Raw genomic sequence first — 16,342 nt, 5'->3', positions numbered from 1 at the left:
AGGGAGGGAGAGAGATGGGGGTGAGAGAGAGGGGGGGTAAGTGTGAGAGAGAGAGAGGGGGGTAAGAGTGAGGGGGGGGTGAGTGTGTGAGAGAGAGAGGGGGTAAGAGAGAGAGAGGGGGTAAGAGAGAAAGAGAGAGAGAGAGAGAGAGAGAGAGAGAGGGGGGTGAGTGAGAGAGAGAGAAGGGGGGTGAGAGTGAAAGAGAGAGAGAGGGGGGGGTGAGAGAGAGAGGGGGTAAGAGAGAAAGAGAGAGAGAGAGAGAGAGGGGGAGTGAGTGAGAAAAAGAAAAGGGGGGTGAGAGAGAGAGGGGGTGAGAGAGAGGGGGGGTGAGTGTGAGAGAGAGAGAGGGGGGGGTGAGTGAGAGAGAGAGAAGGGGGGTGAGAGTGAGAGAGAGAGAGAGGGGGTGGTGAGAGAGGCGGCTCTAGCAACCAGTGGCCAATAGAGTCTCAGGTGGAGGGGGGCTGCCCCCTTGCAAAGTGCCGCCCTAGGCCTGGGCCTTGTTGGCCTAGGCCAAAATACAGCACTGGATACCCACCATGTTTGTTTTTGCACTGTTGCCCATTCCAAGGCCTCTGTGTGCCTCCTTTGGGCTCATCTTCCACAGTTCAGGTCCTTTCTGAAGACCTAGTCTCTGGTTGTGACTATGTTTCATGTTACACCCATATTTAGGGTGTAATGTGAATTTTTGCAAATCTAGACATAGCCTTTAATGTAGGTACCCTGTGTGGTCTTGATGAAGATGGACCATCCAGGTGACACTGGCACACCCAAATGTGCCACCAATGACAGGTACAACAGAAGGCTTAGTCCACCTTTGTGACCATGTTTCATGTTATACCCACCATGTTTGTTTTTGCACTGGAATGGTCCGTTTCCCACTGGCTGCACCACTGCCATCCAGTGTTCCGCATATCCCTGGAACCATCTTTCCAGTGAAAGAACAAATGAAACCTTGCCCTGGATGACTTTTTTTCCCCTTGGCACATAGAGGGTACAGCGCTTCTATCCTTAGCACAACTTCTTTAATCAGGGTTAAAAATAGGCACAGCTTGCCAAGGGTTCTAATCACAATCCTTGGAATCTAACACTCTGTAACATTTTGTTCTATAGTATAAATAAAATCGGAGGCTCGATACTTTCTAAAGGTTAGAGTTGCTAAACAAGCCTGACTGCTCGCCGCGGTGTCCTGGCAGAAGCGCAGCTGCCAAGGGATTAGCTGGCGTTTTTGTACGATTTATGGTTTTAGAGATGTAAGTCTGGCTTTCAGATTTTCTACCGCTGCCACTTACAAGCTGCCCGGTCTGGGAGCCTTTGCTGGCACTTGATGGTGTTTACATGAGTTGGTCGCTGGCGCAGCGCCAACAATACCTAAAATACCTCTGAATAGAAACCCGCTCGTGAGCGTCCGAGAGCGGAGGATACGGCTAACAATAGCCAGAGATTATTGGTTATTTTTAGAGGTGTGCGATTCGCCAAAGGCCAAAGATTCTCCAGAAAGAGATGCGCTCTCTCAAATCTTTGGACGCAAATTTCCTCGATTATTTCTGGGGGGGGGGGGGGGGGCATTTAAAAAATTAACATGGGCTGAAATAGCTTCAGTTTTCATAGTTTGCTGTAAAAAAAACGCAACTGGGCAAACAAATCACATTGTGAGACGTTAAATAAAATGAGTGCATGGAGCCGATGACTTATTTGCTCCTTAGAAACAGGAAAATGAAAACAAAAAAAATGCAGATTATTTATTTTTCAACAAATTTTAAACGTTTTTGTTTATTTTAGCAATGTTTTTCTTTAAATGAAAATGTAACTTTAACCACTTGCCGACTGCTCACAGTATATTTACTGCGGCAGTCAGCCCCTCACAGGCTAGCGACGTAGGTCTACGTCGCTAGCCTGTGAGGCTCTGGGGAGCGAGCGCGTGCCGCCGGAGGCGCGCTCCCGCGCGCTCACGGACCCCCCGCGCGTGTGACCGGCGGACCCGATGTCCGCCGGTCACTCGGCGATCGTCGGTGGAGAGGGAGAAAAGCAGGCGGCTGATGTAAACAAGCCGCCTGTCATTCTCACTGGTGTAGGAATCGTGATTATACGGTTCTACTATGTAGGGCCGTTGATCACTGTTCCTACACCTCAAGCCACCGCCAGTCACAGTTAGAAACACGCCCCTAGGGACACACATAACCCCTCCCTCTCAAAAAAGTTAACCCCTTCACTGCCAGTGTATTGTTACAGTAACAGTGCATATGTATAGCACTGATTACTGCAGTAATGTCACTGGCAACCCCAAAAGTGTCAAAAATGTCAGTCAAGGGTCCGATCTGTCCGCCCCAATGTCGCATTACCGCAAAAAAAAATCACAGATCGCCGCCATTATGCGTTAAAAAAAAACAACAAAAATGACAAAAATCTTTCCTTTAGTTAGTAAACGCGATAACTTTTGCGCAAACCAATCAAAATACACTTTTTGCAATTTTTTTTACCAAACATATGTAGCAGAAAACAAATTGGCTGAAAATGTTAAAAAATTTAGATTTTTACATTTTTTGGGGGGAATTTCATATAAAAAATGAGAAAAATATTGTTATTTTTGCAAAATTGATGCTCTTTTTTTGTTTATAGCGCATGATCAAAAAATCGCACAGGTGATCAAATACCACCAAAAGAAAGCTCTGTTTGTGGGAAAAAAAGGACGTCAAATTCGTTTAGGTACAGCGTCGCACGACCGTTAAAGTCACGCAGTGCCGAATCGCAAAATACCCCCTGGTCAGGAAGGGGGTAAAATCTTCCGGGGCTTAAGTGGTTAAAGCTGAATGCCATGCACACAGCTAAATACAAAGATATAATGTATATATGAGGGCTGTCAAAAGAGTTGTATGTCTGTCCATCCAGTCCTGAGATTTACACAGCTCTGCCACACAGTGCATCCTTATCTGGCAGGGGAGAAACCCCAACGCTTCTGTACTGCAGCATTACAGGTATCCTCCCCCATCACCCTGTGATTGGACAGTGAACAAAGAAGCAGCAGAAGGATGAGCTCATCTCTCTGTCATTCTGCTCTCTCCTCCTATCAGCATGCTTCTTGTACTGCAACACACCTCTCTGTGCAGGCAGAGGCTGATATCAAATCACATTCAATTATGTACATTACTTCCATTAATATAATACATTAGGCAACCTTGAAGAATTGGAGATCTACAACATGGAAGGGATCAAAGATCTCCAGGGTGCAGCAAGGAAGGCCTCAATAAAAAGTGAGGAAGGCCTGAAGAGTTCAGGAGTCAGTAGGAAGTAATGTAGATTTTACAGATCAGTAGTTACTGACACGGAGTGCAGAGGTAAGGAGTAACACAGAATTTAGTGGTCAGTAGTAAGCACACACAGTGCAGGGGTTAGAAGTAAGTCATGTGGAGTGCAGGGATCAGGTGTAAGTAAAATAGACATCACAAGTCAGTAGTATGTAATGCAAAGGTCAGGGATAAGCATTGTAGAGTTTAAAGGCCAGTGATATGCAATGCAGTGGTCAGTAGTATGTATTGGGTTGGTGAAATTCTCGCGCTGTCACTCTATATGAATCCTTAATTCCTTTAAAGCTGCAGGTACTGTTATTGGTAACCTACGCAATTCAGAAATTTATAACAGGGGGGAGTACCGCGCTTAAAAGGTGCTTAGTGCATGTTATTCATACTAATTACATTTAATAAATTTACTTTCAGTGCTTTCAAATGTTTATAATAAAATCCCTTGTGCTAAAATTATATAGATATTCTCCAGTGCATAAAATTATATAAATATTCTCCAGTGCATAAAATTATATAAATATTCTCCAGTGCATAAAATTTAAAAAAATTCTCATTAATAAATAAAATATTTCTTACAAGTGATGTAAATATTTACTGGAGAATATCTATATAATTTTAGCACAAGGGATTTTATTATAAACATTTGAAAGCACTGAAAGTAAATTTATTAAATGTAATTAGTATGAATAACATGCACTAAGCACCTTTTAAGCGCGGTACTCCCCCCTGTTATAAAGGTCAGTAGTATGTATTGCACAGTGCAGGGGTCAGAAGTAAGTAAAGTAGAATATAGGGATCAGTAGAATGTAACCTAAAATGCAGAGGTTCAGAGTAACGTAGAGTGTTGATATCAGTTGTAACACATAGTGCAGGGGTAAGTAACGCTGTGTGTGGGGTCAGTAGTATGTAATGCAGAGTTCAGAGGTCAGTAGTGCATAATGTAGAGTGCAGGGGTCAGTAGTATGCATAGTTTAGAGGTCAATAGAGTGTAAGGCAGAGTTTGAAGGTCTGTAGTATGTAATGCAGAGTTTGGAGGTCAGTAGTATGTAATGCAGAGTTTGGAGGTCAGTAGTATGTCATGCAGAGTTTAGAGGTCAGTAGTATGTAATGCAGAGTGCAGTGGTATGCAATGAAGAGTTTAGAGGTCAGTAGTATGTAATGCAGAGTTTGGAGGTCAGTTGTATTTAACGCAGAGTGCAGTGGTATGCAATGCAGAGTTTAGAGGTCAGTAGTATGCAATGAAGAGTTTAGAGGTCAGTAGTATGTAATGCAGAGTTTAGAGGTCAGTAGTATGTAATGCAGAGTTTGGAGGTCAGTAGAATGTAATGCAGAGTTTAGAGGTCTGTAGTATGTAATGCAGAGTTTGGAGGTCAGTTGTATATAATGCAGAGTGCAGGGGTCACTAGTATGAAATATAGAGTGCAGGGGTCAGTAGTACGTGGTGCATAGTTTAGAGGTCAATAGTATGTAATGCAGAGTGCAGGGGTCAGTAGTATGTAATGCAGAGTTTAGAGGTCAGTAGTATGTAGTGCACAGGTCAGTAGTATGTATTGCAGAGTGCAGAGGTCAGTACCATGTAATGCAGAGTACAGGGGTCAGTAGTATGTAATGCAGAGTTTAGAGGTCAGTAGATTGTAATGCAGAGTTTAAAGGTCAGTAGTATGTAATGCATAGTTTAGAGGTCAATAGTATGTAATGCAGAGTGCAGGGGTCAGTAGTATGTAATGCAGAGTTTAGAAGTCAGGAGTATTTAATGCAGGGTGCAGGGGTCAGTAGTATGTAATGCAGAGTTTAGAGGTCAGTAGTATTTAATGAAGAGCGCAGAGGTCAGTAGTATGTAATGCAGAGTGCAGGGGTCAGTAGTATGTAATGTAGAGTGCAGAGGTCAGTAGTATGCAATGCAGACTTTAGAGGCCAATAGTATGTAATGCAGAGTGCAGGGGTCAGTAGTATGTAATGCAGAGTTTAGAAGTCAGTAGTATTTAATGCAGGGTGCAGGGGTTAGTAGTATGTAATGCAGAGTTTAGAGGTCAGAAGTATTTAGTGAAGAGTGCAGGGGTCAGTAGTATGTAATGCAGAGTGCAGGGGGTCAGTAGTATGTAATGTAGAGTGCAGAGGTCAGTAGTATGTAATACAGAGTTTAGAGGTCAGTAGTATTTAATGCAGAGTGCAGGGGTCAGTAGTATGTAATGTAGAGTGCAGAGGTCAGTAGTATGCAATGCAGAGTTTAGAGGTCAATAGTATTTAATGCAGAGTTCAGGGGTCAGTAGTATGTAATGTAGAGTGCAGGAGTCAATAGTATGTAATGCAGAGTTTAAAGGTCAGTAGTGTGTAATGTAGAATGCAGGGGTCAGTAGTATGTAATGCAGAGTTTAGAGGTTTGTGGTATGCAATGCTGAGTGCAGGGGTCAGAAGAATGTAATGCAAAGTTTAGAGGTCAGTAGTATGTAATGCAGAGTTTGGAAGTCATATTCATGGGAATTTGTATATTACGGTGTAATAGTTAGTACAGCTCTGGGAAAGAAACCGTCATTCAATCTGTTAATGTGAGTCCTGATTGCTCTGTATCCTTTTTCTGGTGGAGTTGTTTTTTTTATTGTTGCAACAATGTGTCTATTTTTCATGTCAGTCAATAAGGTCTTTTAACTAGTTACATTACTTGGATCTCCATTTCCCTCTTTGCATGGCTCTGTCCATGCTTTCTTTGCTGTGTTTCATTACATTTTGGTTATTGATCCACATCTAATTTTAGATGAGTTATTGATCTAGGGTGGTTATCTATACTTGATTTGCCTATCACTGCGCCTGACTTAGTGGTTTTTCCACTATTTTTCTTAATATAATTTATTTTTGTTATTCTTTTTCTGATCAGACTGGAAAAAGGCTCAGTTCACATCTAGGTAATCTGGATCGCGGGCGGAATCTGCGCAAATCTGCCCATGATCTAGAATCACCGCAAATTATGGGACAGGCTTGCAATCCCTGTTACTTCCAGTGGCACCCCAATTCCGCCTGATGAATCGCGGTACAATCGCATAAACAGAACTTCTTTAGAGCAACAGACATCCCGCAATTCTGTCTGTGTGATTTTACCAGGTTTCCTTCAGGCGACAATAGTGGCAAAATCCCGCAGCGATTGGAGGGCAATCGGAAGTGACAGGGATTGAAAGCGCGTCCCGCAATTTGCGGTGATTTGGGATCGCGGACAGAATCACGCCTAGAAGTGAACGGAGTCCTAGGGCTCGTTCACACCGGTGGCCAAGGGGTGGTAAAAGCAGGAGGTTAAGCCTCCTCACAATTGGCCACCAAGAAGGGCATGCAGCCGCTCAGGGCTGTACAAATGCTGTGGCCTCGATGCTCTGCAGGCATGCTAAAAATTAAACCGCATGTTTCATTCGGTGTGCGGTGCTGAATGCAACCCATTTAGGTGTATGGGCCGTACCATTACCTCCTTGCAAAGGTGGTTATACATTTTAAAGGGTTAAAACAGGCAGACATATCGCCTCCTGTCAAACACCCTCTGAAAAGCCATTGATAATGGATCGTTTTTCAGAGGTGTGGCAAGGGCTACTGCACATGTGAACAAGCCCTGAGGGGAGTGTATCAAAACTGGAGCAGCCAGAATCTGGAGCATGACGCCCATTCAGCTTCTATCTTTCATTTACAAATAGGAGCCAGACAACATCTGCATCTAGGGGGCGATCATTCGCAGGTAATAACTGCATGAGTTATTACGTGCCCCCAACACTGGTGGGCGCTGTCAGGCTCTCATTGCTTTCAATGGGGCCCCCCACCTGCCCCTTTTCATCCTTGCCAGAATGTGAAAATGGGGCCAAAGCTGATTGGTTACTATGCCCAGCTGCTCCAGATTCTGTGTGCACCAGCCTTGATAAATCCCCCCCCCCCCCCTATGTCCTGGATGAATTGGACCTTTGCTGATGCTTCTAAGTTTGGTATTTCAGTATTTATAATCCACTCTGTTCTACCCCACTTTTAAATAATTGTTCTGTCTTGCATTGAACTGCATCAGGCTATTATTGTTCAGTAGCATTCTGGCATCTAGTGGAGGTTTTGGGGTACTGCAACTTGTTTACTATGTTATTTGGTATCTTCGGCTGTATTCCCCTGCTGTTTAGTGCTAGTTAGTTTAGTCCTAGCTAGACCCTCCTTGCTTTTTCTATGTTCTCTCAGTCAGTGGTAGCACAGGGCTTAGGAAAGTAATGGTCTTCAAATGCTTCAAAAGACTAGAAAATCATCCTGTGTACTGCAATTAGCTAAAGTAAAATTGCATTGGATTCAACTTCTGTGTCTTGAAGAGTTAAGCTGCTTGTGGATTATGCCAAGTCAGCAGGACAGACTGGGTCTAAGAAGGTATGTCAATGCATAAAGCCACATTTGAAATAGAACACGCTGTGACGCTGAGCTGTTGTTACTACAAAGGACAGATTTTTCTGTCATTTCAAAATCGTGGCAACATTTGTGATACACGTTTGAGTGGCAGTATTACTAATGGCACCCCAAAAAGTCTGCGAATCTGCTGTGACTGTCGCATGACAGAACAACATTGCAATTGCGTGTTTAAAAATTGTGCGAAGCTTGTCGCCTTAAAAGGAGAGCGAGATTCTTTTGGGCGAAAAATGTGCATAGAGCCGCCCATTGGGCTCCATTCACTTCTGCTGGTTTGGGATCTCAGGCAGGATCGCTGCAATGCTGTCCCTGATTCCAAATCGCACTGAAATAGTAGCAGACTGCACCACACATGTTTGGGTGCCGATCATTTTTAATGCCACCTAAACGTGATGCTGCTTTGCCTTGATTGTCATGGAATAAATCGCAAGGAACCGCATTGCACAAAGCTTATTGCCCGGAAGGGGGAAGGAGCTTCTTTTCCTGTCGCACTTCTGCCACTAATTACAGTAAACTCCCCAATACATATCTATGTTACATAGGGATGAGATAGATTTTCATTGTTATGTGATGTCATGGTATGTGATTGTATGGTATGTCATGTTATGTGATGTCATGGTATGTCATGGTATGTGATGTCATGGGATGTCATGGTATGTCATGGTATGTGATGTCATGGGATATCATGATATGTGATGGTATGGTATGTCATGTTATGTGATGTCATGTCATGGTATGTAATGTGATGTCATGGTATGTCATGTTATGTGATACCATGGTATGCCATGTGATGTCATGGTATGTCATGTTATGTGATACCATGGTATGCCATGTGATGTCATGGTATGTCATGTTATGTGATGTCATGGTATGTGATGTCATGATATGTCATGTTATGTGATGTCATGATATGTCATGTTATGTGATTTCATGGTAAGTCATGTTATGTGATGTCATGGTAGGTCATGTTATGTGATATCATGGTATGCCATGTGATGTCATGGTATGTCATGTTATGTGATGTCATGGTATGTGATGTCATGGTATGTCATGTTATGTGATGTCATGGTATGTCATGTTATGTGATGTCATGGTATGTGATGTCATGGTATGTCATGTTATGTGATGTCATGGTAGGTCATGTTATGTGATATCATGGTATGCCATGTGATGTCATGGTATGTCATGTTATGTGATGTCATGGTATGTGATGTCATGATATGTCATGTTATGTGTTGTCATGGTAGGTCATGTTATGTGATGTCATGGTAGGTCATGTTATGCGATGTTATGGTATTTCTTATTATGTGATGTTATGTTATATGATGTCATGGTATATCATGTTATTATGTGATGTCATGGTATGTCATATATTATGTCATGGTATGTCATGATATGTGATATCATGGTATGCCATGAGATGTGATGGTATGTGATGTCATGGTATGTCATGTTATGTGATGTCATGGTAGATCATGTTATGTGATGTGATGGTATGTGATGTCATGGTATATCATGTTTTTATGTGATGTCATGGTATGTCATGTCATGGTATGTCATGTTATGTGATGTCATGGTATGTCATGTTATGTGATGTCATTAGATGTGATGTCATGGTATGTGATGTCATGGAATGTCATGTGATGTCATGGTATGTGATGTCATGTTATGTGATGTCATGGTATGTCATGTTATGTGATGTCATGGTATGTGATGTCATGGTATGTCATGTTATGTGATGTCATGGTATGTGATGTCATGGTATGTCATGTCATGGTATGTGATGTCATGGTATGTCATGTCATGTTATGTGATGTCATGGTATGTCATGTTATGTGATGTCATGGTATGTGATGTCATGGTATGTCATGTTATGCGATGTCATGGTATGTGATGTCATGGAATGTCATGTGATGTCATGGTATGTGATGTCATGTTATGTGATGTCATGGAATGTCATGTGATGTCATGGTATGTGATGTCATGTTATGTGATGTCATGGTATGTCATGTTATGTGATGTCATGGTATGTCATGTGATGTGATGTCATGGTATGTGATGTCATGGTATGTCATGTGATGTCATGTGATGTCATGGTATGTGATGTCATGGTATGTCATGTTAAGTTTTGTCACATGGTTCAGGGGTGTGGATGTTTTAAAAAAAAAAAACATCTTTCCAGGGGATAAATCCGGGTCCCAATCTACTTGTCCCTCATGGAAATCTATTTGTAATGATAAACAAATATATATTTTCCCCCAGGATGGAAACAATAAGGTTGATGTTTTTATTAGCCAGAGGTGCTTTTAAGAATGTCTCTGGGGCTTTTAAAAATGAAAGGGACTTCATAGCGACTTCAACTTTTCTTTTTTGCTAGAAAATTAGTTAGAGAATAAACTGGTGGGTGTTGCAATTGTTCATGTCACAAAATAAACATCCCTTGTGACAGTAATAGGCAGTGACAGGTACTCTATATGGAGGGATCGGGGGTCTGTAGGACCCCAAACCCCTCTTCTGCACTTAAAAACATTTGATGCCACCAAGATCTGTGCAATCAAATGCTTTCCATTATTAAAAATGGTTCCAGAGAAACCGGAAGTGATGTATGCTTATCGCTTTCCAATATCATAGAGGAGGACAGAGCGTTTCCGATCATGTATTGTTATTGTGTTGTTGTGTTATTATTATTATACAGGATTTATATAGCACCAACAGTTTGCACAGCGCTTTACAACATGAGGGCAGACAATACAGTTACAATACAATTCAATACAGGAGGAATCAGACTGCCCTAACAAGCTTACAATCTTTTTGTATTATTATGTTGTGTTATATAACTTTGTGTCATGTCCTCTTATGTTGTGTCATGTCATGTTATTGTGTTGTATGTTATTGTATTGTGTTGTATAACATTATGTCATGTTATTGTGTTGTGATGTTGTGTTATAAAACTTTATATCATGTCATGTTCTTTTGTTGTGTTATTGTGTTGTATGTTATTGTATTGTGTTATATCATTTCTTTGTCATGTCATGTTATTGTATTGTGTTGTATAACTTTGTGCCATGTTATGTTATCATGTTGTGGTGTCATTATTATTATTATACAGGATTTATATAGCGCCAACAGTTTGTGCATCGCTTTACAATATGAAGGAAGACAATACATTTACACTACAATTCAATACAGGAGGAATTAGAGGGCCCTGCTCCTTAGAGCTTACACTCTTTTTGTGTTATTATGTTGTGTTATATAACTTTGTGTCATGTCCTGTTATGTTATGTCATGTTATTGTGTTGTATAACCTTACGTCATGTTATGTTATGTTATTGTGTAGTGGTGTTGTGTTATAAAACTTTATATCATGTCATGTTATGTTTTGTGTTGTGTGTTATTGTAACATTATGTCATGTCATGTTATTGTGTTGTGTGTTGTGGTGTTGTGTTATGTTATATAATGTATGTCATGTCATATTGTGTGATGTCCCATGGTTATGTATTCTATGTTCATAGTGAGATGACCTATGCTATGTGATATTGTGTGTTATGGTATACTGTGTGTCATGTTGTATGTTATATTATACTGTGTGTTATGTTATACTGTGTGTTATGTTGTGTTGTGTGTTATGTTATACTGTGTGTGTCATGTTGTATTGTGTGTTATGTTATATTGTGTGTTATGTTGTGTGTTATGTTATACTGTGTGTTGTGTTGTGTGTTATATTATGCTGTGTGTCATGTGTTGTGTGTTGATAGTGGTATTGGTGACATGTATGTTAGATGAGTAGATGGAGGAGCGGGGGATGTGGAGTTACGGAGGTTGACAAAAGACACCAGTCCATCTGACTCAACCAATATAAAATAAAAAGAAGCGATATTGTACACCCAGCCATACAATCCCATATACACAATCCTATACCCTCCCCAACCATACAATCCTATATACACAATCCTATACCCTCCCCAACCATACAATCCTATATACACAATCCTATACCCTCCCCAACCATACAATCCCATATACACAATCCTATACCCTCCCCGACCATACAATCCTATATACACAATCCTATACCCTCCCCAACCATACAATCCCATATACACAATCCTATACCCTCCCCAACCATACAATCCCATATACACAATCCTATACCCTCCCCAACCATACAATCCCATATACACAATCCTATACCCTCCCCAACCATACAATCCCATATACACAATCCTATACCCTCCCCAACCATACAATCCCATATACACAATCCTATACCCTCCCCAACCATACAATCCCATATACACAATCCTATACCCTCCCCAACCATACAATCCCATATACACAATCCTATACCCTCCCCAACCATACAATCCTATATACACAATCCTATACCCTCCCCAACCATACAATCCTATATACACAATCCTATACCCTCCCCAACCATACAATCCTATATACACAATCCTATACCCTCCCCAACCATACAATCCCATATACACAATCCTATACCCTCCCCGACCATACAATCCCATATACACAATCCTATACCCTCCCCAACCATACAATCCCATATACACAATCCTATACCCTCCCCAACCATACAATCCCATATACACAATCCTATACCCTCCCCGACCATACAATCCCATATACACAATCCTATACCCTCCCCAACCATACAATCCTATATACACAATCCTATACCCTCCCCAACCATACAATCCCATATACACAATCCTATACCCTCCCCAACCATACAATCCTATATACACAATCCTACACCCTCCCCGACCATACAATCCTATATACACAATCCTATACCCTCCCCAACCATACAATCCTATATACACAATCCTATACCCTCCCCAACCATACAATCCCATATACACAATCCTATACCCTCCCCAACCATACAATCCTATATACACAATCCTATACCCTCCCCAACCATACAATCCTATATACACAATCCTATACCCTCCCCAACCATACAATCCCATATACACAATCCTATACCCTCCCCAACCATACAATCCTATATACACAATCCTATACCCTCCCCGACCATACAATCCCATATACACAATCCTATACCCTCCCCAACCATGCAATCCTATATACACAATCCTATACCCTCCCCAACCATGCAATCCTATATACACAATCCTATACCCTCCCCAACCATACAATCCTATATACACAATCCTATACCCTCCCCAACCATACAATCCCATATACACAATCCTATACCCTCCCCAACCATACAATCCCATATACACAATCCTATACCCTCCCCAACCATACAATCCCATATACACAATCCTATACCCTCCCCGACCATACAATCCCATATACACAATCCTATACCCTCCCCAACCATACAATCCCATATACACAATCCTATACCCTCCCCAACCATACAATCCCATATACACAATCCTACACCCTCCCCAACCATACAATCCCATATACACAATCCTATACCCTCCCCAACCATACAATCCCATATACACAATCCTATACCCTCCCCAACCATACAATCCCATATACACAATCCTATACCCTCCCCAACCATACAATCCTATATACACAATCCTATACCCTCCCCAACCATACAATCCCATATACACAATCCTATACCCTCCCCAACCATACAATCCCATATACACAATCCTATACCCTCCCCAACCATACAATCCTATATACACAATCCTATACCCTCCCCGACCATACAATCCCATATACACAATCCTATACCCTCCCCAACCATGCAATCCTATATACACAATCCTATACCCTCCCCAACCATGCAATCCTATATACACAATCCTATACCCTCCCCAACCATACAATCCTATATACACAATCCTATACCCTCCCCAACCATACAATCCCATATACACAATCCTATACCCTCCCCGACCATACAATCCCATATACACAATCCTATACCCTCCCCAACCATACAATCCCATATACACAATCCTATACCCTCCCCGACCATACAATCCCATATACACAATCCTATACCCTCCCCAACCATACAATCCCATATACACAATCCTACACCCTCCCCAACCATACAATCCCATATACACAATCCTATACCCTCCCCAACCATACAATCCCATATACACAATCCTATACCCTCCCCAACCATACAATCCCATATACACAATCCTATACCCTCCCCAACCATACAATCCCATATACACAATCCTATACCCTCCCCAACCATACAATCCCATATACACAATCCTATACCCTCCCCAACCATACAATCCCATATACACAATCCTACACCCTCCCCAACCATACAATCCCATATACACAATCCTATACCCTCCCCAACCATACAATCCCATATACACAATCCTATAGGCGCAGTTGATGGGGAGGAATACAGAGCGGGGGATGTGATGAGCGGAGTCTCCTGTGGAGGGGATTCCTCCCCCCCTCCCCCTCCCCCTCTTCTCTCTCTCAGCTTTCCCTTTCGCTCTCCTTCCTCCAGCTGCAGACAGAGGAGTGGGCGTGTCCTCTGCCAGCTGTTGCCCTTGCTATGCCGGCCCCCAAGGTTGTGGGGGGCCCCAGGTAGGGTCTGGATAGAACAGGTGTGTGTGTCGTAGCTGAGTGACGGAGGAGCTCTCTCCGGATTGGAGTTGCTAGGGTGGAGGAGGCCCCTCCCCCTGGTGACACAGCTCAGTGTGACATTCAGTGGCCTCCAAGGGCTCACACTACACCTGGCAGGGGGAGAGAAGGATCCAATCAGAGCCATGGAGACACTGGGGGTGCAGATGTTCCGCCCCCCTCCTCTGTACCGGTAAGTCCTGATGCTGACTGCACTACCTATAGGAGGGGTCACCTCCTATGGGGGGTCCATCCCAGGGGGGAATTGGGGGTTGGGGAGTTTTCGGGACATTCGATATGAAATATCGTTTTGTCTTTTTTTACCTTATTTTTGCACCAAATCTAAAATATTCAAAACCATTTTATCATCCAAATATGTTTTTTGAACTTAATATTTTCAAAGTTTATTTTGCCATCTGAAGATAATCGGACGATCGCACGCTGCCAGGACGAGTATTTCTGCATGCAAATTCATCTACGGCTGGCCATACACCATGCAATCTGATTGTACAATCTCCCTTACATCTACCGACAGCTACATAGTACAAGGATCCATCTGATAACAGTGCAATCAATGCTTTAGCCTTGTCCTATATAATTATGGTAAGTCTGAAGGAGATTGTACAATCAGATTGTGGCCGTGGCCGGCCATACACCATTCAATCTGATTGTACAATCTCCCTGACATCTACTGTCAGCTATAAAGTACAAGGACCCGTCTGATACCAGTGCAATAAATGCTGTAGGTTTGTCCTATACAATCATAGTAAGTCTAAAGGAGATTGTACAATCAGATTGTATGGAAAAGCATGCCCAGCCATACACCATGCAATCTGATTGTACAATATCCTTTAGACTTACTATGATTGTATAGGACAAGCCTACAGCATTTATTGCACTGGTATCAGACAAGTCCTTGTACTTTATAGCTGACAGTAGATGTAAGGGAGATTGTACAATCAGATTGTATGGAAAAGCATGCCCAGCCATACACCATGCAATCTGATTGTACAATCTCCTTTAGAACTGCATGTAGTGCAAGGGCCGGCCTGATTGGATACCAGTGCAATGAATGCTTTACACTTGTCCTACATAGTTATGGTAAGTCTCAAGGAGATTGTACAATCAGATTGCATGGTGTATGGCCAGCCACGCTTTACCATACAATCTGATTGTACAATCTCCTTCAGACTTACCATAACTATGTAATATGTGGACAAACCTAAACAATCTGTTCAATAAATATCCAATCAGGATCAGCCTTGTGTCCCAGGATTAGCCTAATACCTTGTATTATACAGTTGACGGTAGATATAAAGAAGATTGTACAATTGTATGGCCTTATGCATCAGATCAGGCAGGCTCTGGCACTACAAAGTTCATGGTATATTTAAAGGATATTGTACAATCAGATTGTATTGTGTATGGTCAGACTTAGACTGACCATACACTATACAATCTGATTGTACAATCACCTTTCCGATTTACCATAACTATGTAGAACAAGCCTAAAGCATTCATTGCACTGGTATACAATCAGGCCGGCCCTTGCACTACATGCAGATCTAAAGGAGATTGTACAATCAGATTGCATGGTGTATGGCCAGCCTAACGCATTTACCATACAATCTGATTGTGCAATCTACTTTAGATTTACCAAAACTATGTAAAATGAGGACAAACCTAAACAATCGGTTCAATAAGCATCCCATTAAATCAGACCCTTGTATTACATAGTCAATGGTAGATCTAAGGAAGATTGTACAATCAGATTGTATGGTGTGTGGCCAGCCTTATGCATCAGATCAGGCAGGCTCTTGCACTACAATGTTGATGGTATATTTATAGGAGATTGTACAATCAGATTGTATTGTGTATGGTCAACCTTAGACTGATCATACACTATACAATCTGATTGTACAATCACCTTCCGATTTACCAAAACAATGTAATGTGAGGACAAACGTACACAATCCATTCCCATAGTAATAGATTAGGCCGGCCCTTCTACTATATC

General features: G+C 42.0%; 1 protein-coding gene across 12 annotated transcripts in view; it reads left to right on the top strand.

The window, feature by feature from the left end:
• MITF (melanocyte inducing transcription factor) overlaps window positions 1-16,342 on the top strand; it is a 386,463-nt gene that overhangs the window by 175,330 nt on the left and 194,791 nt on the right. Inside the window, exon 1 of one of the 12 annotated variants that reach the window (XM_082265304.1) lies at window positions 14,398-14,512. The exons of 10 other annotated variants lie outside the window; for them this stretch is intronic. In XM_082265304.1, coding sequence (XP_082121430.1) covers window positions 14,472-14,512 — 41 coding nt within the window. In that variant the 5' untranslated portion in view covers window positions 14,398-14,471. Of the gene's footprint in view, window positions 1-14,397; window positions 14,519-16,342 lie in introns of those variants that run through there. One more of the 12 variants, XM_082265303.1, reaches the window with a different exon arrangement.

This window comes from Pelophylax lessonae (assembly GCF_965119305.1).
Source record: "Pelophylax lessonae genome assembly, chromosome: 8".
In the NCBI taxonomy this organism is placed as follows: Eukaryota; Metazoa; Chordata; class Amphibia; order Anura; family Ranidae; genus Pelophylax; species Pelophylax lessonae.
Note: the sequence above shows the minus strand (reverse complement) of the source record. Positions and strands in the feature narration are given on the sequence as shown.